This window comes from Bison bison, unplaced genomic scaffold (assembly GCF_000754665.1).
Source record: "Bison bison bison isolate TAMUID 2011002044 unplaced genomic scaffold, Bison_UMD1.0 scf7180017864145, whole genome shotgun sequence".
Taxonomy (NCBI): domain Eukaryota; kingdom Metazoa; phylum Chordata; class Mammalia; order Artiodactyla; family Bovidae; genus Bison; species Bison bison.
In genome coordinates, this window is record NW_011494717.1 from 1,293,769 (window position 1) to 1,319,900 (window position 26,132).

A 26,132-nucleotide genomic window follows, 5' to 3' on the forward strand; every position below is an offset into this window, starting at 1 on the left:
AAAAAAAAAAAAGTTTCCTTTTTAATGAAGTCAAGGTGTAGGACAGATTTATTAGCTTCCATTTTTCCAGGTTGCATTCTGATGTATTTCCTGCCCGTATTTCTGAATTCAGCAGGTCTTTTTTAGGATTATTTTTTAAAAATACATTTCAAAGAACACGATGCAGCTATAATGACACCTGCAAAGACACATCTGTGATAATACAAACACTCAGTGCTCCTCATATTCACCACCCAGTGCCCTAAGAGGAAACAGACCTTCCATACCATCTGCGAAGATGCTGCCTTTCTTAAAAAGAACTGATACTGGTAACCAGATATTACGGACAGGACTGCTCCTGGTCAAAATGGTCATTAAATTCTGTGTAGTTCAGTCTATTCTTCACTGTCATAATTCACTTTGCCAATATTATGAGATGGTTAAAACAAAGTTAAAATTATTTTTGATGCCTATAATATTCCTACTTAATTTTAATATTTATTCATACATAATTCATTATTCAATATGTACTGTGTATCAGGTACAATACTTGGTTCTTGAGGAAATAAATCTAGTAAGAATATATTTCCTTGGATAACTCCTATCCCAACTGCCTAATTGGAGTTGTGAACAAATAATTAGTGTACTAAATTGCTAGTTAAATTTCAAGTGCTCAGTAAGTGCATGTGTCTAGAGTCTGTCATGTTGGACAGTGCAGACAGAATTATTTCCTCACTTCAGAAAATTCGACTGGACAGCACTGAGTGAAGAGTACAAGGTAAGCCTGTGGCCAGTTGAGGGAGAGTCTCAAAAGTATATTAAAAAGTTTAACTGGAAATTGCTTATAAACTACTGAATTCCACAAATTTCTTTCAGGAAAAGCCTTTGAGAACTCCATTCTCAAAGCATTGCTATAATCTGGTTTACCCACACAGCTTCTATATTTGAATAATACTTCAAATTTTAGAAATAATACTTCAAATTTTAATATTTTAGAAATATTACTTCTTAAAGCAGTGCACAAAATGTGTGGGAAGAAAATACACTGGCCATACCATCAGTAGAGGCTAGTGATATGATAAAGGACTAACTTCAGTGAAGCTTCTAAAGAAAAACACAATTAAGAATCTGTATCAATAAATTTATTCCAAGTAAGAATTGTGCATTCACACCAGGCATATTATTCCCCACAAAAGCCAGTATCATCATTAAAATATTTAACACTAAATATACCATAAAACTCACAGGTATGTGAAAAACTTCTCAAGGTATCTATTTCAAGTCATTAAATTCTTCAATATTTGTAATCCATGCATAAACATATCACTCATAATTATTGATATGCTTATTATATATATTTAAAACATCTTTTGGGAAATTTTATGCTCTCCAAATAATAACTTCTTAGTAACTTAAAAATACCTCTATGAACCTCTTAGCAGTACTATTGTAAAACCAAAATTGTATTTTCAAGCAGCAAGGATCCAAGACACACCATTCCTGACTAAAGACAGGGCTGCTATCCGGTTTTCCAAACAGCTCTCGTCCATTCCTTGTCCCTATTTTAATATGCCAACCATCACTTCACTGATATCCCAAAGTTTTCTCGCCACAGACTCATCCATAGCTTTGGGCAACAGTTCTTCTTCTTTACAGTCCCCAAAGTACCTCCCTGAAACACCTTCGACCTCAGGTGAAGAGGCCAAAGAAACTGCAGTCTGGGCCCCCTCTTCTGGAGTTTTGAAGAAAGCCCATGACACTAAATTGAAAAGTGGTCTGACTAACAGTGGGATGTGTATGTGCCTCCCGAGGTTAGTCCGCACTACGCCAGGGTGTAACACATTCACAGTGACGCTGGTGCCTTCTAAGCGGCGGGCTAGTTCTCTGGTAAAAAGAATGTTAGCCAGTTTGCTCCGACTGTAACAGAAGCTTTTATTATAGCTCTGTTCACTGTTCAAGTCTTCAAAGTTGATGTCTCCATATTTGTAAAGTTTAGAGGAAACGACCACAATTCTGCTGGGAGCTGAACTTTTGAGGAGTCCAAGGAGAAGGTTGGTGAGTAGGAAGTGTCCCAGATGGTTCACGCCAAACTGCATCTCAAATCCATCTTCAGTCTTCATATAAGGGCACTGGAAGACCCCAGCATTATTGATCAACACATCCAGTCTAGGCTCTTCCTTCAAATGGCAAAAAGAGAACGGCAGAATTAGGAACACAGGCCTTAAACGTGCCTAAAATGAAATTAAAAAAAAAGAAAAATTCCCACAAACTACTAAAATTCTAAAAAATGCCTCTATGAGTTTTCAACAACTGAGAGAAAAAAAGACGATGACAACTTGAATGCTTATGAGGCGCCTGACTTGTGCTTTTCATGTTATCATCTACTCTTAACAATTCTATAAGCAAACGAAAGCACTAAAGTTAGGTGATCTGTCCAGTATTACAGGGTTCCTCAGTGGCAAACAAAAATCTGAAGATGAGATTGACACAGTGGCCCTATTCTTAACTGGTAAGCTAGACTGCTTTTCTAATTGAGATTTTTAAACCAAAGTGAGACAACCAATGTGAGCTCAAGAGTGGAACTACAGCAGAAGACAGGTCAGCACTGCTCACTCCCAGGGGTAAGTCAGGATTGCTTTACTCTGGTTTTCTAAAGGTAAAAGGCACCATGCAGATGGAGCAACTTCAAGTTGTTTCCTTACAACTGGGCCAAGAAATAGAGAGCATCAGGGATACAAATTAAGACTGGAGAGAACATCATGAATAAATCAAAGAACATTAAGACAAAAATTACAGTTATACAAATACCAGAAACACCACCATGAATCAGATATACCAAGTCTCACAATAACAGAAAAGGAGACTAACAGGAGGTAGACCCAACAAGCACCTTTGACCTCTATTATGATTTTAGAATTCACAGTTCTTTTTTCCTATATGAAAAGCTTTCAAGCTTCAAAGGGTCCCCAACTTAGGAGATCTATACAGTTAGAGTTCTGCAGTTTGATCATATCCTTCTGCATCCCTCCAGATTAAAGTCCTAAAATTTAGACTGTCAAAAGGGAAGTCTTTTCATTCCTTACTTAATGTAAAGTGGCTTTCCCTCATCCTTTCCTGGTTCCTCTGTCTCTTTTGATAGGCAGAGGAAAAAAAAAAAAACATACGTGTTCCAGGTGTAAAGACACAGTGATGACCCACAATTATATAAATCTGAGGTCAAATTTCAAATATTACTGGTCCTTTTGCCAAACATAAATGAAAAGAAAAATGTGTTAAATTTCACAACTGTTATCAGAGCCTACCTGTCAGAGGATTAACTATTTCTCATTCTGTCTGTCTCAGCACCTTTTGCTTTTCCAATAGTCGACTTCAAAAAGAAGGCAAAAGTTCACCCGTGGGGGAAAGAAAGGAGTGTTCTTTTCAGTAATCCTTTGGAAGAGTTTCCTGTATTAATCATTTCTAAGCCATCATTCTTTGCTGGGCTTGTGTATTTTAAGACTTTATCATTTACTGTTTTTTAAGTTCTAGAAGATAAATGAGATAAATACCAAGAATACCAACTTGTGGGAAATTTACACTTCCTTTTTTTTGAATTCTGATTACAGTCACTGAACTACTGAACTTCAGAGCCAGGAAGGAACTTAATACATACTTAGCAGGAAGGACAACAACTTTGTTATCTGTTTATTTCCTTAACTTTTAATTGGTTTGTCAAGTGCCTTTACTTTTCAAAGTAATAAAAAACCATAGTATCAAGGAATAAGTATACACTGCTGCCCCATCTACATCTTTAATGAATAGGAAGGTCCGTTTTTGATCCTTCCAACATCTCTTATAAACTATTACTTCTTATTTTCTAAACCTGTTTTACTTGATAATGTAATACTAGTCCTAAAAACAAAATGAAACACACCTCTTTAGATCTGTAACAGCTCCCCAACTGTGCATTAAGGAACCCTAAGAGTCACAAGGAACTCTCAGGATGATCTGGAGTGTTTTAAAATTTCAAGGCAAACAAAACAATATGTTGCTCAACATCTCAACTACAGTCTCCAAGTGGCGCACAGCTTCAACATTTTATATTGGATATATTCAATATAATATATTCTATATTCCTTCTGATGATGTCCTATCTTTGCAAAGGTGAGTGTTTAGCAGTTGTAATAAATGCAAGTACGATGTTAAAAATCAGCAGAGAACAGAAATGAGGGTGGCAAAATCCAATCTGATTCCGACAAGCTGGTACAGTGAACAGATGCACATTTCCCAATAGTATATGTATGGTTATGATAATTATGGTTATTAAAAAATGAAATAAAAGTATCTTTTCTTTCAGCTATGTATATATTTTTTTCCAAACAGCTGTTGTTACAGAAATAATTAATAGGTTGTTTGGACCTAGTTACTTAATGAATAAACTAAGTTTTTGTTTTGACCCAAGGGCATCATGAAAAAATTAGAACTGTATGAAGCTTCTGTTCTAGACCCAGGAGACTTCTTTTCATATGGGCTCTTTTTTTTTATGCCAGGTAATTTTAGACATCACTCTTCTGAAGACCTCTGGCAAGTCACCTCTGCAGGAAACCCTTCTATCACAAATTCAGCAGAGGACATCCATTTCAATGTAATATTTACTATCTATACAAAGAAATCCTCTACCTCACTGGCACACAGAAGAGAAGTACAGGGGTTAAAAGCAAGGGCTTTAGAGAGATCCTGGGCCAATTACTTAGCCTACCTATGCCTTAGTAGCCTTACGATGCAAAATGGGGATAGTAATGCCTACTTCGCAGGATCACAGTGAGGACCAGATGACAATAGCAGCCAAAGTCACTTTAATTTCATTAAAAATTATAAGTGTGTGTGTATGTGTATGTATATATATATATATGTATATATATATATATCTGAAATGCTTAGAACAGCTCCTGGCACACAGGCATTTTCAATAAATACTAGGTATGATATTTTTATTTCGGTCCCTATTTAGAGCACGTGACCACTGGCGTTCCAAGCTCCAGTCTATTTGGAAATTAGGCCAGAGTCCCCGCTAAGGATACTACTCAAGAATTCACTGGTGGCAGAGAGCAACTTCCTACTCCAGCAGGGGAAAATTAAAAAAAAAAAAAGACTTGCTCCAAAGTCCCTGGCGAGCAACCTCCCCTATCTGCTCTCAGGCTCTTTGAGAGATGGCTTAGTGCAAAAGAGTCACTTGGGACACAGGAAAAAAACAATTCAGAGAACTGGCGTGTCTCCTCCTGGGCTGTCCTCACATGGCAAGAGGAAATGTTCAGAAATTCACTTATTTTCCTCTTGGGTCCACTTTTTTTCCCCCTCAACATTTTTGGAAGACAGAAGACTGCCCTACCAATTTTTCCAGCTTTCAATTCCCCAGCCGCCTCCATCACTCGATCATTTCTACCCCTAGCCTCGGTCATTCCCAAGGTCACACCCCCTCGACTGTGGGCGGTCCTTTCCTCGTTCAACCCACGGCCCTCCAGGCCCCGCCCTGTCCGTCGAGACCCCCCACAATAGCCGGTCGCGGATCTCCAGAAGGTGCCCCAAGCCCCACACCTGGAGCATCTCCTGACAGAAGGAGCGCACGGAGCTCAGCGAGGCGAGGTCCAACTCCTTGACGACGAGCTCGCCGGCACCGCCGGAGTTGGGCCCCGAGTCGGGGCCTCCCACCGGGCAGACCTCGCGACGGAGCTGGCCCGCCGCCTCCTCGGCGCGCTCGCGGTCCCGGCAGCCCATGATCACTCGAGCCCCCAGGCGCAGCAGCTCGGCCGCTGTGGCGCGGCCCAGGCCGCTGTTCGCCCCCGTGATCAGCACAGTCTTCCCGCGCATGAGGCCGGAGTCCCTGCCTTGGTGCAGCCGCTGGACGCTGGATCCCACAAACCGCCGGGCGGCTAGCCACAGGATCCCACCTAGTGCAGCCAGTAACGCTGCCGCGGTACCCACTGCCATAGCCACCGGGGCCGAGGGCCCACCGGCCCCTGCGCGGGACTTCCGGGGTCGCGGCTTGCCAGGTCCAAAGCCGGCCACCTGTACGCAAAGGACACTGGGCACGCGGTTCGTCGTCTCCTGAAGGCGGCGTGGGGCATGCTGGGACTTGTAGTCTCCTTTCCGAGGGCACCTGATTGGCTAAGAGAGTCCGGCGTTTGTGGTGCCTCGGTGGAATGGGCTCCCATCGCTAGAGGAGGATGACCTCAGGTCCTTAGATTTTCAGACTCCTGAGGCCACTGCCCACGGAAATCCCAGAGTGGTGGTGGCCTTGCCTGTGGGATGCCTAATGACTACTTTGAACTTACGAATCTCTTTTTAGGCTGCTTTGCAAATCCCACAATTTAGGGCTAGTTTACTGTGTTTTCCGTTTAGGACACCTGGGACTTGTTAACCCTCAGTTCAGTTTACCTTCATTCTCTGGAGGATGGTCCCTGTGGAACTGAAGTCTGAGGAAACGCTTCCCACCCCCCGACCCCCATAGCTGATGCTAAGAACTTAAGCAGCATGAATCAGTTAGAAACAGAATAGATCTGCGGTTCTCAGACTTCGGCGTTGCATCGGAATCACCCACAGGACATGTAAAAACAGAAATTTCAGGGCCCAGGCACTAGCGTTTCGAATTCATTAGAAGCCAAGATAGAACCTGAGACTTTGCATTTCTAACAGGTTCCTAGGTGATTCTGATGCGGCTGATCTGGGAATGGAAGACTATTTAGCATTGATCACTGTATAAAAAGTCATCCTCAGATGGTCTTATGGGACACTGAGAGAGATACACGGTGGAAAGCTTGGACTGACTGTACATATAGACTTACAGGCTCATCCACAAGTGTCTTCTTTCCTGTTTGCAGAGGATATTAAATGTAACAAGGAAGTGAAAGTGTTTTTTACATTGTAAAATGCTTCAAAAATGAGGGAGGTGGGGGTGGCTATTGCCACAGAGATACATCTTTGAGCTGCAAACTTCAAACTTTAGGCCAGGTTACCCTTAAGCTGGAATACATTTATCTACTCACCCATCTAGCATGTGCCAGGCCCAGTGCCCTGTGGAGTCACAAGGAAATAGGGTCCTATTTCTGCCCTCAGGGTGCCTACTCTCTGGGACAGAGACCTCCCTGCCTGCCCCCATTCTAGAATCTTTAGGACAAAAGATGAGACACACAACCTTTATAATTTGAACTACACTCCACAGATGATTTTGATAATCCCTCCTCCACTTCCTTATATTTGGGAAGGATATAACATGCAACCAAAGGCATAATATTAATACAAAGAGCAAACGGGTAGGATGCCAGAAGGTATTTTCTTATTGAGTGCTGAGAATGGAGCTCAGAGATGGGATGAGCACCAGGAACAACAGTCTTGAAAGGGAGGCCTTTATTCCACCTTACCTGTAACTTGATGCTGCCTCTCCAACTCACTGAGCCAGGAGCACATGTTTCCTCTCTCTCTTCCTTTCTCTCCTTCCACATCTTCCCATCCTTCAAAGCCCACCTTCATTTCCTGACAACTTCCAGCCCATATAGATCTCTGCTTCAACCTCAGTTGGCACTGAAGACTATTAACCCTCTGGTGTTGGGTATTTGAACTTGTACATTTGATTTTTTCTAAGGGATTGTTAAATAGGATGGGATGGGATAGTATCTGAGTCTGTCTTGTGGCCTTATTATTGGGTAATGCAGAGAAAACAGTAGGTACTCAGAAAGCATAATGACCGATATTATTTTAGACTGGCTTACATCCAGTTAGGAAGCAGATCAAAAAGTCTGTGTCAGCAGCGGTCTGATTTAATAGAACTAGGTATGGAATATGTGGGTGGGGTAGAGAAGAAATGGAGTAGAAGGAGCAAGAGAGGGTATGAGGAAGGGAAATAGCATATAGCTTTTGAAGTGAGATCTGAATTTGAATCTTAGTCCTACCATTTATTACCTGTACATTCCCGGTCAAACTATTTAATCTTTTTGAGTGTTAGGTTCTTCACTGATTACAAAAAAAAAAAAAAAAAAAAAAGGAAGGTGATAATGTCATGAAGTTTGCTTTGATGAAAAATAAAGTAACCATTGAAAATAACCAGCTCATTGTTTCTAACATTGTAGTAGATTATGATTACTAACCAATCAATGCTTTTTTTTTTTTGTAAACGTAAATCACAAAAGAATGACAACAATGAAGCTAGGAAACTACACTTACTGTCACATTTTGAAGTGGTAGCCAAGACTTCTTTCCTCGTACAAACGTTGGACCTACCTGCCAGAACGAAAGCCAGAGACTTCAAATATGAAGCCATGCAGTCCAGAGGCAATGAATCCACCAAATAAGCTTCAAAGATTCTAGGATGCTCTGTCTGGAACTCATCTTGGATGAAAGTAACTTGTATGAATAACTAGCTTCTTTATTTCTGAATGAACAATATCAAAATCGGTATACTCAGGCAGGTAGAGTGGTATTTTCATTTTTGCACTGATAGAAAGGCAGGGACAACAGACTAAAAAGCTCCAGTTTTCAAGAGTGTACTTAACCCCTATCTTTCCACTTGTGAAGACCCACTATTCTATAACAATGATGGGTAATGATTCATTCTAGCTACCAACATCCAAAAATGAGCAATGCTTTGTAAAACTAAGTAGGCTTCTGACATAGCCCTTTTGCAAGTTCTAAACTTACTCTAAAGAGTCATCACTATGACTTATACACAGAGGTAGTTGCAATGTTATCAACAGCATTGACAGCTCAAATGGAAATAGCTTGAAGGTAACCTGAGAGTTCAAAATGTTTTTGAAAACTCAAGAGAAAACCTTTGCAAATTAACAAAGTTGTGAGGTCTAGTCTACTTAAATACCTAATTACCCTAGGGATCCACAGATGATTCCGTAATACCAGACTCGATGCTTTATTTCTCCTCCCCATCCCTAATTGTTCACTTTTGACTAATTCCATAAGGTACATGAGCTGTGGTGGTACCATATTTCTGTGCCCCTTCAATGTGGAACATATGATCATCAAAGAAGAGATGGGGCCTTATCTTTGCCAAAATGGGACCTTTGGGGGCTCCAGCAAGGAAAAGAGCTTCGTCTATTTCTAGACCCCAGCGGCGAAGGGTTTTCAGCACGCGGGCGCCTGAACTGGCTGCACTCCTGGCTGTAACCAGGTAGGTCCGGATAGGGCAACATAACCGTTCGTCTTTGGCATAAAACTTCTTTTGCAGTCTGCCTAAATCTTCCATAAAGCCTTTCAAGGGACCCTGCAAAAGGAACATATGTCACAGCTGTCATCCATGGAGCAAAAGGAAGTGAATGCTAAAAAAGCAGATATTTATAAGAAACGTGTAATACTGCATGAAGCATGCAGTATAGACCAGTAATACATTGCTGAAACTCTTTCGTTTATTGTGATTATATTTCCTTGTATGGAACCATCCTTGCATTCTTAGAATACAAAATAGGATGGCCATATAATTTATCATTTGAACACACACATTTTAAGAGTGAAAGAAGCTTCTGTAAAAAGTTGAACCAGGGCAACAGACATAAACTATCCATGGGAAAATGGGGTTACTCTACAGTTTAGCTTAGAACTGAACCAAAAACACTACTTTTTAAATTTATTTATTTTTGTAGAATTGTACATTTTAATATTTATATAAAGTGTACTTTTCTATCTTGTTCAGTTTCTTCAGGGTTTGAATCCAATCTTGTCTATATTTACTGTAATTTATATATACCCTACTTCACACTTACTTTTATCTTCAACCTTTCTGAACACTTACTTTTAGCTGTACCTCTAGCACAGGACAGAGAATTGGATTTTGCTATGTGATACAATCATAAAGTCTTAATTTTTAAAACAAAACTTGAGTTTATAGCATAGGTGAAATTAAAATGTATGACCGTATCACAAAACATGAGAGGGAGGAATTAAGAGCGTACTATTGTAAGATTCTTCCGTTATACATGATGTGGCATAATATTATTATGAAAGTAGACTGTTATTAATTAAGGTTGTATATTATATATCTGATGCTAACTACTATAAAATCTAACGTGAGTAATAAATCATTAATGGTTATGCAATTTTAGGAAGCCTAAAAACATACAATATGTACAACAAGTGCTAAGTCACTTCAGTTGTGTCTGACTCTTTGTGACGCCATGGACCACAGCCCTCCAGACTACCCTGTCCATGGGATTCTCCAGGCAAGAATACTGGCGTGGGTTTCCATTTCCTCCTGCAGGGGATTGTCCCAACCCAGGGGCTGAACCTGTGTCTGTTATATATCCTGCATTGGCAGGCAGATTCTTTACCACTTGTTCCACCTGGGGAGCCCCCATGTACAATAAGTTAAAAAGCGAAAATAATAAAAGGAAAAAAATTAAAGTTAACTCAAGATGAAACAAATCCAAAAAATAGGAAGATGGTAGATTTTAATCTGAGGCTTCCCTGGTGGCTCAGATGGTAAAGAATTCGCCTACGGTGCAGGAGACCCAGGTTTGATCCCTGAATCAGGAAGATCCTCTGAAGAAGGAAATGGCAACCCACTCCAGTATTCTTGCTTGGGAAATCTCATGAACAGAGAGACTGGCAGGCTACAGTCCATGGGGTCTCAAAGAGTTGGACACAACTGAGTAACTTAACAACAGCAACAAATAAGTTTCTGCTAATTGAAGGACACTGAACAATATTTAAATTAAAAACAAGCACAGACTGAGAGAAAATATCTGCAAAGAAATATATGATAAAGGACTTGTACCCAGAATATATAAAGAACTCTCAGAACTCAATAATAAAATGAAAAACAACCCAATTCACATGAGCAAGAGATCTGAACAGAAATTTTTTGCCAAAGAATACATATAATGGCAAATAAGCACTTAATAAAATGTTCAATATCATTTGTCATTAGGATAATGCAAATTAAAATCACAATGAGGTGCTATTATGTAACCACCAAACAGCTTAAAACAAACAGATGAAAAACAACTGACATCACCAAATACTGGCAAGGATGCAGAGTAAAAGATCTCTCATGGAAATGCAAAGTGGTATGACCACTTTGGAAAATAGTTTCCTTAAAGTTAAACATATATTTATCCTGTGACCTAGAAATCTTACTCTAAGGTATTTACCTATGAGAAATGAGATTTTATGTTACACAGAATTCTGTGTGAAAACGCTTAAAGTAGCTTTATTTATTAATGTCCCAAAACTGGAAATGACCTAAATATTCTCCAGTAGGTAAATTGTTAAGAACATGTGGTTCATCCATAGAACAGGCTGCCTCTGCTGCTGCTAAGTCGCTTCAGTTGTGTCCGACTCTGTGAGACCCCATAAACAGCAGCCCACCAGGCTCCCCCATCCCTGGGATTCTCCAGGCAAGAACACTGGAGTGGGGTGCCATTTCCCTCCCCAATGCAGGAAAGTGAAAAGTGAAAGTGAAGTCACACAGTCGAGTCTGACTCTTAGTGACCCCATGGACTGCAGCCTACCAGGCTTCTCTGTCCCTGAGATTTTCCAGGCAAGAGTACTGGAGTGGGTTGCCATTGCCTTCTCCGTAGAAAAGGCTAATACTCAGCGTAAAAAGGAATGCACTACTGATACACGAATGACATGAATGAATCTCAAATGCATCATTTGAAGTAAAATAAATCAAATTCAAAAGACTGCATCCTTTGGGGCTCCATTTATATGATACCTGAAGAGGCAAAACATTAGGGACAGAAATCAGATTAGTGGTTGACAGATCCTAAAGAGAGGGAGTACAATGACTTACAAAGAAACACAAGTGAATTTTGTTAGTATTTTGAGTTCGATCATGGTTTCATGTCTGTACATGTATGTTTGCCAAACCCTCAGAACCATGCACTAAAAATGATGAATTATACTGTATATGAAGTACACCTCAACAACTCTGATTAAAACAGACACATACACACCCATATGCATGTGTGCGCACACACATACACAGAGATCACTATTCTAGAATGGTGAAATGAGACAGATATCAAATCAGGAGACAATGAGAGTGGATAAATTAATCCTGTCCAGCTGTCCCATTTGCTGGTGACCCTCAGATCTCCTCCATTTGAGACAATTGGACATTGTTATGACCAAACCACAAGCCCCACGGCCAACATAATTGAAAATCATAGTTAGGAATCATACCTCATAACTTCTTTCCCATCAGTGGAAACATCTGGCAAAGTCTGGTCTTTATAGAAGAGCTACCCTTTCTATGTGAAAAGTAGCATATTTTTCCACCTTCAGAAGGACCATATTATGGAAACAAGTATGCTTAATAAAATTCATTGGGTATTTCTCCAATAACCAGTGTTGAGCTTCACAATTGTTTAATGGGAAAATGATTTAAAATATGGAAAAAAGGAACTGATAAGTACAGAATCTAAAAGAAAGTTTGATTGTTTCCCGGGGATGAGGAAAAATGGTGTTTTAAGATTATCTTGAAATAATTATTTTCAGAATTTTTAAATGCTATTTTTTAGAGATCTTGTACATTTTAATAATATTTAAAGGTTAATATACAATTGGCTCTAAATTTCAGCAAAGCAAGCATGTCAATTATAACAAAGGGTATTCCTTTTATTAGTAAACTTTGTTAACACTGAACAACTTCTTGACATGAGCTCAAGACTTCTAAACAAGCTATTTAGGAAGGGACTATGAAGTTAAACACACACATGAACACATAGAATTTAAATATCACTTGAGCTGTAATGTGCGGTAAGTTAGTAAAACATTCAGCTTTCAACTAGTCTCTTCATAGTTTTATAAATGTAATAAAACTAATAATATTTAAGTACATCTTAAGTTCAAGAAGAGCTGAGAAAAAAATGCCAATTAAAAAAAGGTCTTGGTAAGATTCACAGGTTAAACCTGAATGATCTATTGTTGTTTCGAAGTTGTAGGTTTTGTTTATTTTAGACCACAACTTTAACACTTCATTTCATGGATTGATTTCCCCAAACCTAAAATTTTAATTTCAGTTTGATTCATTGTTCATAGTTTGCACTTGTTTGAGGCTCATTATTTGACTGGATTCAAACTCTCAGTTTTGCAGATTTTTCTCAATCATGTTATGCCTTCATGGAGTCTGAGGTCATGGATGAGAGATTCAACAAGTTTACTGACTGGCTGGAAATGATCTTACTATTTTGAGAACTTATTATGTAGAATTGGCTAATTTGTAAGCTGTATTACCTCTCTTTCTTTACTTATAATTTGGAGGAGATGAACTCTTTATCATGGGGAGAGGATAGAAACATTTCCAAAAGGATAAAAGAACACTAAAAAAAAAAAAAAAAAAAACGTTGGCAGCTTTAAAATGAGGAGTTCATGAAAGAAAGAGAGAAGGCTACAAAGGATAAGAAGTGAGAAGTGCCTAAAAAAATTTATAAAACAGTGAAGAAATAACTATATCTATATGTTGGAAAATAAGTAGATCAAAATAAAGCAGCTTTCACTGAACCTACCTGACCAAGAGGCTTATTGTCTGCTAGGGCTTCATGTTGGAAGCATTTGTCCAGCCCGTGATCCTTGGTACTGTGTTCAGGCTCCTCACAGAAGAGGACGGCATCCCCATCAAAGACCACACGGAGCTGTGTGTCGCAGTAAGACATGTCCTTGGCGCCTTCATACATCGTTGCGGAGGCGATCCCTGGCAGACCATTGGAATTAATAAACAGTCTTAGGCCCATGAGTTTTAGGGTCTACTATTTAAAAACAAAACTAAGAATAGTCCTCCCAGACCTTGAATTTCCTCTCTGGCTATTACCTGACAACTCAACTCCTCTTCACAACCACACATCTCAAACGAGCTGTCTTTGAGCTGCCTCTGTTGCTATAAGGGATGGGAGGGTGTAAAATGGGTGTAGGACAATCACCGAAGACGTCCACCTCAAGGAAGGTCAAAGCTCTAACAGACAAACTTAGGGGCTTCCACTTGTGGAAACACCTTAGCAGAAAATCCAGTGACAGTGATGTAAACAACATAATCACTGGAGCTCAAGGAAACACTAGTGAGACTTCTTTATTAACGAGAAAGAAAAAACCAAGGAATACCTTCTTGTATTGCTTCTAGTACTTTGTCAGAATCCGCAGAAACATACAAGTTGGTAAGATATGCCTTCAAATAGCCAATGGGGCTTTTTCCTCCAGTCAGACAGAAGCGGTCAATTAGTAATCCTATTATCAGGCAAGAAAGACTTTGTTATGGCAGCAAGTTAAAGACAGCATGCTTACTGGAAATGCAAATTAAAGCTGCCTTCAGAATAACTGAGTGCCTAGAGAAATTTTAGAATTATGTTCATAGTACCAATATTGAAAAATGTCTCAGCTATTTTATATAATAGTAGGTATGTCTGCTGCATAATAATTTATGAAGTATGTCCAGATAGGCCACGCCAGTTTACTGTCACAACAACTGAGATGGCAGGCATTATTATCCTCATTATAGAAAAGGAGACTGAGACATAAGTACTTGTTTAAGCCCACTAGATAACATTGACTCTTGTCTAGGCTAGAAGAGTGCACCTTTACTTCAGCTATAGCCTCCTCACTTGATGAGAGGGCCACCTGAGATGTGGCTCTATTTTTAAGTACCATTTCCATATTTTCTTAGTAACAATACAATGTAATAGTCAGTAGTGATAGGGTTTAAACTATTTCCCTAAAACTGAAGAACAAAAGGTCTGAAATTGTCTCTCTTGACTTGAAATTTTAAATGAGGTCATTATCAGACTAAAAATTAATAGACCTTTAAATGCCTTCTGAATCAACCAAAGTTTTTAAAAAAACACTAGATGCTGGTGAGAAGTCTGTAAAATAGGCACTTACATACACTATGGATGAAAGTATGAATTGGCACGGACTGTCTAGAAAGTAATTTTATATTTAGTAATAAAAGTATTTTTAAATTAAGTTTATTTATTTTTAATTAAAGGATAATCGTTTTACCAAATTTAAATCTTATTTTTTCTTGGACATACCCGTAAGACTGAACATGTCACTTAGCAAATAGGCTAAAGGTCTCCACATAAGTCAGGTAAATTCATAAGAGGAAAAATGGGGACCTCCCTTGAAACTCTCTAACACACTGATGGAGATGTCATGAAGAGTCTAGTGTCAAACAAATTTTCCCTGTAAAGGAATAAAGACAGTTTTGCTGGCATGGGTATGAATTTGATGTATGGGGCAAGCAGCCGGGGAGAGTCAGATGTTAAGAGTGGAAAGGAAAGGTAAAAACCTTAAAACCTTTAACATGCATCTGTGGTGAGCAAGAAGTCTGATCACACAGAGAAAGCCCTAGGCTGACGGCTCCTTGAAGTCAAGTTCAGAAGTGAAAAACGTAAAACAGAGAAATATATTGCAGGGCCTGGGATTAAGACTTTGAAATTCACACTTGACAAGTTAAGTCCAGAGCTTTGGGCCCGACTCTGGGCTGAAGTTAAAAATGAACATGGCCTCTCTTGTTCTGACATAGGCAAATAAACATTCTCACGCAGAAGGGGGTGTCAGTATCAAAGAGGCTGCATTAGTTAGGCCACGGCGAGCAAAATAACATGGCTTCTCTCTTCCAGAGCAGCAAGCTGTTCCTCCACACGGTATTTATTTTACTTACCGTAGTGATTGACGCTGTTTATAAGCCGCACTCCCACTTGGGCATGGTTATTAGTCATCAGTACAATATCAAATAAGTCCTGTTCATCAGGATACAGCTCACGGAGTCTACAGTTGACATGCTGCAGTGCCTGCAGGTTACAAACACGGACGTGTGTGAGGAGGGCCAGGCAAGGTGGGCATCGGGGGTCTGGAGGGAACGGATCCCTTAGGTGTCCAATTCAAGCTCCGAAGACTCTTCCCTGAGAGATTGTGGCTCCTTTAAGGCAGGGTTATGCCATTCATTTCAGTATTTTCAGCCTCTCATACAAAGGACCTCAGCAAATGTTTATTGAAAGATGGGTGATGTTTTGGTTTACTAGAATTATTTCTGTGAGGTAGACATAAGATCAGGCTAACCCTTTTAGGGTTTGTCTATTTTTGTTTTTGATTCATAAAACCTGCCTTTTTTGATCATCTGATGATTATTTTTTATTGTGAAACATATAGGCTGCCTCAAGAGTTCTCATGTTATCCTTGCACAGAGGCCATGTTAATGGTCTCTGTATTGTTCCAATTTTAGCACAAGTGCCGCCAAAGACAGCATTTTGTCTATTTTTTAAATGTGAGTCTTCAGAATAGGTTTGTGGTTTCCTCCAATGATTCCACTATGCTCCATAACTACTTTCTACTTACAACTAGCAGAGGTGTCATTTGTTTCTGCCTGGTTATGATGTTATTGTATCATATTTGTATAAGCTGTATAGGGGATCAGAGCTAGAAGTGCTATACATTTTAGTGCAAATTCCAAGATTACTTTCTCTATTAAAATCATGCCCCTAAGTGCCAAGAGCATCTTGACTTTTTTTAATGTGCTGTGTTTGGGGCAGGAGAAGCTAATGTGAATTTCATCGTATTTGAATGGGGTGTTTCATTTCTCCTACTTGGAATTGTAAACTCACTATTGCTTCTGGTTATTGCTCCTTCTGTGGAGGGAATGATCGTTTCTGTTACAGATCTCAGGATTTGGGCTCAGAGTTCCAAACCTCGGGCTGCAGTCCCTCCCTCAACAGTGTTGAAGTTTCTTTGAAAATACAAAGTGACCTAGGGTCAACTTGCAAATGGCAAGAATGACAAAGGTAGCCTAGGAATGATAAGGAAAACTGGATGAGATCCTAAGGGTTGGCATGGGTCCTTGCCTGCCCTCTAAAGTCCTGGAGGGCCAGAGACAGCTTTGCAGAGTACCTTGACAAAGCGGAAGGCCGGCCCTGGGGTCAAGACGACATTCTCGTTGGTAAGCTGATACTCCATGTATTTCTCCAGACCCTCTTCATCATAGATTTTCCTGCTGTCCATCATGTTGAAGAGTGCCCCGGATGACACAGCAACAGTGATGGCATGCTTGGGTTTGGGCTGCAGAGAGGGGCACCAACAGGAGGACAGTCACACAGATACAAAGGGGTCAGGAATAGAGCTCATGCCAGGGTAGGGTGGGAAGCAAATAGGTGGTCCTGGCTTGGAGGACTGGGATGCTGGAGACAGCCAAGAATGGGATCCTGGTGTCTACAGTGCAGAGGGGCAGGTTTAGGGAGGAGAAGCAGTGGCCTGAGTGAGCTTCCCTGCACCACGGAGAGGAGCTAGGCCTCAGAGCTGGGCTGCGTGGGGATAAACCCGGGTGCCCAGGGGAGGCAGGCCCTGCTCACCGGCCTGGGGCGCGAGCAGTTGGGTGTCTTCTCATACAGTGTTCTCACGGATGCCCAGTAGGCCTCATCCTCGTCCTCCTCTTCCTCTTGTTTCCTGGCCAGTTCGGACACACAGTCGTGGTCCATCTGAGAGGGGTACAGCATCCTGCGCTGAGTATAGGATTTCCATTCGGAGGGAGGCGTGCGCGAGTATTCCCGCTGGTGTGTGTCCCTGGAATCGTGCGAGTCCCGGGAGCGGGACATGTCTCGCGTGTCCCGGGACTCTCTCTTATCCCGGCTCTCTCGCATCTCCCGCCCCGTGCTGTGAGACCAGGTGTCAGGATTCTCAGACTTGGTGGTGCGCCGGGACGTGGTCTGCAGCTGGGCCTCCGGGGACATGGAATTCCGTGAGTCGAGTGGCATGTTTTGCGTGGTTGGTGAGGGCTGTGCTGACAGCTGTTTCGGTGACTCTTGATGGCTAGGGGAGGTGGAGGAAGTCCGGGAGGTCGTGGAGCTATTGGGGAGCTGGAACAAGAAAGTGGGCCTCTGGGTTCCATGCTTGCTTAGGGTCCCTGTACTCCTCTCTGCCCAGCTGGCATCAAGGAGCTGTCCCTTCTGTCTGTTCCATTCCTAGCTCTTACATGGATCCTGGTTCATCTCAGCTTCTTTTAAATAGGGCTTAGTAGTAGTAGTAGTAATTTAGTCGCTAAGTCGTGTCCAACTCTTGCGACCCTATGGACTGTAGCCTGCCAGGCTCCTCTAGGGATTCTCCAGACAAGAATACCGGAGTGGGCTGCCATTTCCTTCTCCAGGGGATCTTCCCAACCCAGGAATCGAACCTGGGTCTCCTGCATTGCAGGCAGATTCTTTACCGACTGAGCTATGAGGGAAGCCCTTAAATAGGGCTTAAGGGGCTCCAAATGTTAGATATTTCTGTTATGTGAACACAAAGACAGCTCTCATTTTCCCCAGCTGCCCTGTCAGCCCCTCTCACTTTCTTTGTTCATTTCCTTTTGTGGTAGACAGGGTGGAGGTCATTTTTCCTTGCTCCTACATAGTCGGCACACACTTTGCAAAGTTCTGTCACTTTGTTCACATACACCTGCTTAGTCAGAGACCTCCAGGTAGGACAGAGGGCTTGAGTAAGGGAACTTGCTTGCCCCTGTCTCCACCTGCCACCTCCAGTTAACTCAGCGAGTGGCTGGACCAGAAGTCCCCACCACTGAAGGCTCTATAAAGCATCATCTCGGGGCATGTGTCTCCACCTTTGCCCCCTGTAGTTAAAGCAGCGAATACAGGGAAGGTCGGCAGGCTGGAGAATCAAGTGACTCCCCTTCAGAGTCTTGTGCCAGGGAAGTTCAACTGGAGAGAATCATCTTCCTAAACTGGAAGCAATCTTTCTAGAGAAAGGACTCTTTCACTAAGGTGTAAGAGAGATTATAAGTATCCATATATCATTCCAGCTTTTGTGACTGTTTCACAAGTTTCAAAAGGCAAGTTCTTGGTTAAATTATTGAGCCAGTCCTCACAAAGATAGACAGATTGTTTCTCCCAGTGCCTGGGACCGGGTCACCCTCTGCATTCAAAAACTTAATCTCACGACAGACTTTTTCTTTTGTGTGACTAGGCCTAGTTAAGGGCTCACAGTGTCACACAGCCTAGTATTCTTCAACAATTTATCTCCTTTGTTGACCTTTTCACCCCCTCTTCTGAGTCTTGAGTACTCAATGAATAGTTTTTAAATGTGTGAAGTAAGGAAGGAGAAACCATGGAGTTTAATCATTCAGGGAGCTGTTTAGAGACCTAGAGACTCTAAGTTTTGATTTAGTTCTGTGGGCATTACTAATGAGAAATCTTAGGTGACTCTGTGTTTCCGTTTCCTTACGCTGGGGATTAGTGGGGGTGGGAGTGTGTGACACTAATTAGCTGAAAGATATAAAATACACAGAACAGGGCCTGGCACATTGCTGTTATTATTACTATTATTCTGCAATGTGCTCTTCCCTTTCATGCCCATCTCTACCTTAAGACTGGTGTTCTTGCTTCTGGACTCCTCTGCTGATGGAGGTCTTGTGGATGGGCTCCGTGAAGTTCGAGACCACTGATTTCGCACTACGTACCCTCGAGAGTCTGACTTCGGCAAAGTTAATTCTTGTGATCCCTTTTGAGGAGAGAAGAGACCCAGAAGTGTAATACCCCACCCCCACCCCCTGTCCTTCCACACATGTGCTGATGAAATAGCCATGTTGAGCTAAATATGGCAGTGATCAGTGAGAAGGTCCCTGCCCTCTATAACCTGTAATTCAGCCTTAGCCCTTGTGTATTTTTCTAGCTCTGATTGAATCCTAACTTCTGTGAGGATCTATGAAGTGGGAATCTACCTGGAAGGGCATCCAAAACCAAGAAGCAAATCTGATATCTCATGTTTTTTCACCTGTGACTCTAAGAGTCTTATGCGAAGCTTAGTAGAGTTGAGCATTCTTCCTCCCTTTTCCCCACATCTTTCCTTAAGGATAAGCCTGTTAGCAGATGCTGAAAAGACATCTCCAGCACTTTTGACCAGACTGCAAAGATGAAAGCAGCTGGTACCTGGTTAAGGCTGCCGCAGGGCTCCAGGCACTGCAGGAGAAGGAATAGCGCCCTCTAGCACTCCCTTTGGGAGGAACAGGATGGAGGAGACCATGGAGAGGCAAGTGGACATTTCTATTCCCGTATCCTTCCCCTCACCCAGATTGCCTGTGGCTCCCCTCCAAAATCAATAGTTTGATCTCTGCTCACCCTGATCATCGTGATCTGCCGGCCCTGTTCCCACAACAGGCACATGTGAATATAAATACGTATTGTGCGGCAGGGGCTAAGAAGTACTTTTCCCTCAGCTGCACAAAGGCAGCGTCTACACGACGGGTGACCCCGCATGGAGCAACATCTCAGCGAGTGATTCGGTATGACTGCACGCCTCATCTGAAAGATGGTGCAGAAAATGGTCAATGTGATGGCCAGACTCCCCTTCCCTCCCTGATTTGAACATAGACCAGTCTCTTCCCTTAGGCTGAGCAGAGGTTTCTATACCACTTGTTCTGTATGAAGACTGGGATGTGGACTGGACTGGGAGGCAGGGACCAGCTAGCTTCTCCTAGGTTTTTCTCGACCTCTCCACAAGGGCATTAGGTATCCCTTAATGCACATCTTGATAGCTTGGTCTTTTCTCCCCAAACTCCACTGCCCCCTAATATTTTTTGTTATGCTCTCTACTCTTTAATTTTCTCACCAACTCTAAAGAGGTCAGCTCACCTGAGTGGTCAGACGAACTGATTTCTCAGAATCCTTTCTAGATTTGTCTCCTTCTAGGCTGTCTTTTGAGTACCTCGATCCAGTCTCATTCTTGACATGGAAACAAAGAATGTTTATTAATTTTTTACCTCAGGGACATTAGAAACTTTGGGTATGGGGAATGAAAGGATAAATAAGAATTAGAATTTGTCTCCTTGCCATTATCAAAAAATATAGATTTTAGATATTATTTTTTCCCCTGTTCTAACAAGCGTGAGTAAAAAGAATACATATCAGAGAACTATACGAACAAATTTTTAATATAGAAATTTGTTGATGTATAGATTTGAGGTGGTGGTAGTTTAGTTGCTAAGTCGTGTCTGACTCGTCTGACTCTTGTGACCCCATGGACTGTAGCCCAGCAGGCTTCTCTGTCCATGGGATTTCCCAGGCAAGAGTACTGGAGTGGGTTGCCATTTCCTTCTCCAGGGGATCTTCCTGACCCAGAAACTGAACCTGGGTCTCTTGCTTTACAGGCATTCTCCTGCATTTCAGATGGATTCTTTACTGACTGAGCCACCAAGAAAGCCCAATAGATTTCGAAACATGATGCATTTATCATTTGAAAAATGATAACGGGGGAAATGCTTTGGGATAATTTCCCAGAGGTCAGTAGCACTTAGAATTAAGTGTGGAGTTGCTTACACAGAACATTTTTTTCCCCATTACTCAGAAGGTTGCTTCTTATGGAACTTTTTCATTTGCCATGTAGAATTGAAACTTCTCTCTTTTTTTTTTTTTTCCATAAACCAATTTTCTGTAGATCTGAGCCTCATCAATAATAGATTTTTAAAATCAAAGACCTTAATCCTATAGAAATCAATCAATAGGCATGTGTTCTATCTGTATCATCTAACTATTCATAGCATCAAGAGTGAAAAGAGGTTTCTTATCAATAAACTAATAGGGAAGGCCATGCAGGAAAACACAAGATGATAACTTATTTCATGGACATCTATTCAATTTTTTTTTTATTTTTAATTGCAGGAAATACTATTTTACTGGACCAGTATTTCTATTGCTTCCTGCCAATTCAGTAACTATAATGCAGTCAAGATTAATATTATTTATCTGTTTAAGGAGCTCAACTTCCAGCATAAATTGAGGTTTTCAAGGGCAGTCTGTTAATCTCTTTATGCTCTGTGTCTTGCACTCACGAAAAATCTCGAGTTGAGTGATTGAGTCTGTGTCTGAAGAGAATGGCATAGCTGTGCATTCCTAGAACTAATCCTAAAATCTTTTTGTCACCGTGCCCCCAAACACACACACACCACCACCACCACCATAAAATCCCGCCACTTCTAACTCCAAAAGATATTTGAATCCAGTCCCTCTTCTCCATTTCTTTTACCATTGCCTTGTTCTAGGCCTTTAGATCATTATGGACATGTAATCTTAAAATACAGCTTTTAACCAGATTTTATGGCCTCAAATCCTCTCAACTTCTAGGTCTATCTACTCGATTTATTTATGATATTTATAAAATATAAATCTACTGATGCTTTATTTTCAGGTGCATTCTTCATTCGCTTGGTTAGAGAGACAAGAGACTCATGCTGTATCCTGTCTACCTGTAACTTGTATACCCTCCACTCTACATCTTATCTCTGTTCTATTTATGCCAAATGACTTGTATTTGTCTGTATACCACCCTTATTTTCTTAAAACCTCCTTTTCCCCTCAGTGTTCTTCAGAGCTAAGCTCAGCATGACCTGGGAGAAGTTCCCAGTGTTAAACATTCCTCCGTGTTGCCTGTGTCTTGTGTACACACTTTTACTGAGCGCCAAATTGAACTTTGTTTATGTATTCTCTTTCCTACTAGGCTGTGCATTCTTCAAAGATAGCAACTGTGTTTCACCTCTTACCACTCGCGTATGAGCATCTGCTCAATGAATGCTGATTATTGGTTGGACTTACACCACATGCTTTCAGCTCCTTTTCCTCCACTCTCCATATTCTTTACCTCTCCTTTTGTTTCTGTGTGTGGTCATCCTCTGAAATTTGATTGCTGCAAAACATTGCCCCTCAGAAAAGGATGGGCTGACATCTATGTTTCCTCAGTTCTTTGGCAAGATTCTAGGACATTCAATTCACTGACCTTCTTTTTCTGTTTCAGAGATGTTTGACTCATTTCTCTAACTACTGATATTCTTTTGTTGTTATGTAGGTTTTCTTCTCCCCAGCTCCATTTCCTGTTGTTTCTGTTGCTCAGTTTAGGTTTGCATTTAGAATGTCAAATTTATGACATCATATGTGATTCCATAGTAACCAGCTGACTCTGTGAATATGTGACTTTTTAAAAAAAGAAATAGTATTTATTTGAGTGCATCCATTCATAACCATTGTCTGGGTTTTTATGAATCAATGTCTAAACAATGTTCAAATGTTTAATATCATCATCAGCATTACTGATTCCTTCTTTTTAAATCTGTCTAATATTTCTAAGTTACTCATCCTATCAATCCCGTTTGTGGGTGTACATTTTCTGGTACTGCCAAAATGAATGGCAGACTCATTTGTGGGCCTGATCATTTCTTACTATTTATCCTGACACACTTTGGAGAACTTTCTGAAAATCTGGAGACTATTTTTAACCGCTGAGACCTGTTCTACGCTTGAGTGTAGCTTCAGTATTTGGTGTATCTTTCACAATGGCAAGGCCACGTCCATTCATTAAGTTAAAGTACTTAATGTGGATAGACATAGTGTGGCAGAATGACACTTTCACTGTTTTGCCTGGTGTTTGCCCCATCCCGAAACATCTAAACATACATCTGTCCCTCTTGTGTACACACAGAGAAGAATATGTAAAATCCAGTCCCTGACTCTGGTGTATAAGGTCCAATAATGTTCTTCACTTATGGTTCTGCTTTTAGGTCAGAGACATGTGCCATGTCTATCTGATATTGTCAAGCCATCATGGACTGAGACAGGAGAAGTTCTGACAGCTTTAATCAAAGTTCTCCAGAGGTCTTCTAGATAGTTGGTTATGTACACACCAGGTTAGACTGCCTGGTTTTCCATCCTTAAATTCTGTCCCCTCCCAGCCCCCATTTCTCACTGTCATCTCTGACAGGTTGTTTAATGATCCTAAATCTCAATATCCTCATTTAGAAAATGAAGATAATGATGGTATCAGCACCAAATGGCAGTTGTGATAGTTGAAATATAAAGTTTTGAAGACAATGGCATTCATGAGTTAGCAGTGGACACTGTCCATGTCACAAAAAGGATGGCTTGGGGCATGTTGGGCCTCATGTTAGTCAACATAGCTGCACCTTTCCTGAGACAACTGAATAGCTTATGGAAGGAAAGAAAAATTTGATTTTCCTGTTGTCTTCATCTGCCACTTGAATTGGTTTGCTGCGTCCATTTTCTCCTGCTGTGTAACAAATCGCCATTTATTTATCAGTTTAAACAAGTCTGTTTATTATCTCATAGTTCCTCAAACTAGAAGTCTAAGTGGTCTTAACTGAGTTCTCTGCTCAGGATCACCTAAGGCTGAAACCAGGGTACGCCGGGATGGATCGGAAGCTCTGAGGAAAAATCTGCTTCCAAGTCAGTTCATGTTCAAGGAATCCAGTTTCCTGCAACTGTAGGACTGAAGTCCAAGTTGCTGGATGTTGGCCAGCATTTACTCTCAGCTCCCAGAGGCCATTCTCAGGTCCTTGCCCCAAGCCCTCCCTCTCATTAATGGGGAACCTCCGTCATGTTTAATTCCTTTCTTGTCTTGAATCTCTCTGCCTTTCTCTTCTGTTAAGGGACAGAGACAATGCTTTGTTCTTAAAGAAATCAAATGATTAGGTTATGCCTACTTGGAAAAAATCTCCTTTTAATATAACCAAGTCAGCTGATGAGTAAGCTAAATGATAGCTACAAAATCTCTTTGTAGAACGTATCATGGAGGTGGTGTCCCACTTCATACAGGGGGAAGGAATCATTTAAGGATAAGGGTCTTCTGTGGGCCATCATCTTAAACTGTGTCCACCACACTCACTTAACTTACTTTACCTTAGTGACTTTTCAAATCCGGAGCTAAAAGAGTAAAACCCAGGCTTGCAAATTATTGACCACCATCTTCTACCTCAAGGAATATAGGCTAACTAGGACTTCTTTAGGCACTTGATTTAAATACCTTTTCTATTTTTGAAAGTATGGGAAAGTTAATAGATGGAGAGGTGTCTGAGCTTATTCTTAAGTCTCTTGGATTCAAGTGTTTGGATATTTTTGGAGGAGTGATGAACGTATCCCTTTAGCCCTCTGATAGTCTGTGACTGTTTTAGCAGTTGTGGAACAGCCCTGGGAGCACCTTGACACCTACTGAGTGTTTGTTGTTGTTGTTTAGTTGCTCAGTCATGTCCTACTCTTCGTGACCCCATAGACTGTAGCCCACCAGGCTCCTCTGTCCATAGGTTTCCCAAGTAAGAAAGAATACCGTGGGTTGTGATTTCCTCCTCCAGGGAATCTTCCCAACCCAAGGACTGAACCTGCATCTCCTGCATTGAGAGATGGCTTCTTTACCACTGAGCCACTAGGGTGGCTAGGGAAGTCCAATGATTTTTTTTTTTCCTAAAAATAAACTCAGCAGTGGCCACAGGACTGGAAAAGGTCAGTTTTCATTCCAATCCCAAAGAAAGGCAATGCCAAAGAATGCTCAAACTACCGCACAATTGCACTCATCTCACATGCTAGTAAAGTAATGCTCAAAATTCTCCAAGCCAGGCTTTAGCAGTTTGTGAACCATGAACTTCCAGATGTTCAAGCTGGTTTTAGAAAAGGCAGAGGAACCAGAGGTCAAATTGCCAACATTCGTTGGATCATCAAAAGAGCAAGAGAGTTCCAGAAAAACATCTATTTCTGCTTTATTGACTATGCCAAAGCCTTTGACTGTGTGGATCACAATAAACTGTGGAAAATTCTGAAAGAGATGGGAATACCAGACCACCTGACCTACCTCCTGAGAAACCTGTATGCAGGTCAGGAAGCAACAGTTAGAACTGGACCTGGAACAACAGATTGGTTCCAAACAGGAAAAGGAGTATATCAAGTCTGGATATTGTCACCCTGCTTATTTAACTTTTATGCAGAGTACATCATGAGAAACGCTGAGCTGGAAGAAGCACAAGCTGAAATCAAGATTGCTGGGAGAAATATCAACAACTTCAGACAGGCAGATAATACCACCCTTATGGCAGAAAGTGAAGAGGAACTCAAAAGCCTCTTGATGAAAGTGAAAGAGGAAAGTGAAAAAGTTGGCTTAAAGCTCAACATTCAGGAAACTGAGATCATGGCATCCGGTCCCATCACTTCATGGCAAATAGATGAGGAAACAGTGGAAACAGTGGCTGACTTTATTTTGAGGGGGTTCCAAAATCACTGCAGATGGTGACTGCAGCCACGAAATTAAAAGACACTTACTCCTTGGAAGGAAAGTTATGACCAACCTAGACAGCATATTAAAAAGCAGAGACATTACTTTGTCAACAAAGTTCCATCTAGTCAAGACTATGGTTTTTCCAGTGGTCT

General features: G+C 41.2%; 2 protein-coding genes across 2 annotated transcripts; both read right to left on the reverse strand.

Annotated features, from left to right (window-relative positions):
- Window positions 1-1,099: 1,099 nt before the first annotated feature.
- On the reverse strand, window positions 1,100-6,050 carry RDH14 (retinol dehydrogenase 14 (all-trans/9-cis/11-cis)). The gene is made up of 2 exons (XM_010840518.1): window positions 5,554-6,050; window positions 1,100-2,156 (listed from the first exon to the last, which is right to left on the reverse strand). The coding sequence occupies exons 1-2, from the start codon at window positions 5,944-5,946 to the stop codon at window positions 1,539-1,541; spliced, it is 1,011 nt and encodes a 336-aa protein (XP_010838820.1). The 5' UTR covers window positions 5,947-6,050; the 3' UTR covers window positions 1,100-1,538.
- Window positions 6,051-8,861: 2,811 nt separating this feature from the next.
- Window positions 8,862-22,775, reverse strand: LOC104989006 (cytosolic 5'-nucleotidase 1B-like). The gene is made up of 9 exons (XM_010840517.1): window positions 22,705-22,775; window positions 20,568-20,657; window positions 19,300-19,437; window positions 17,298-17,801; window positions 16,840-17,007; window positions 15,617-15,746; window positions 14,059-14,181; window positions 13,470-13,654; window positions 8,862-9,226 (listed from the first exon to the last, which is right to left on the reverse strand). Exons 1-9 carry the CDS (start codon window positions 22,735-22,737, stop codon window positions 8,903-8,905), a joined length of 1,695 nt encoding a protein of 564 aa, XP_010838819.1. The 5' UTR covers window positions 22,738-22,775; the 3' UTR covers window positions 8,862-8,902.
- Window positions 22,776-26,132: the final 3,357 nt, after the last annotated feature.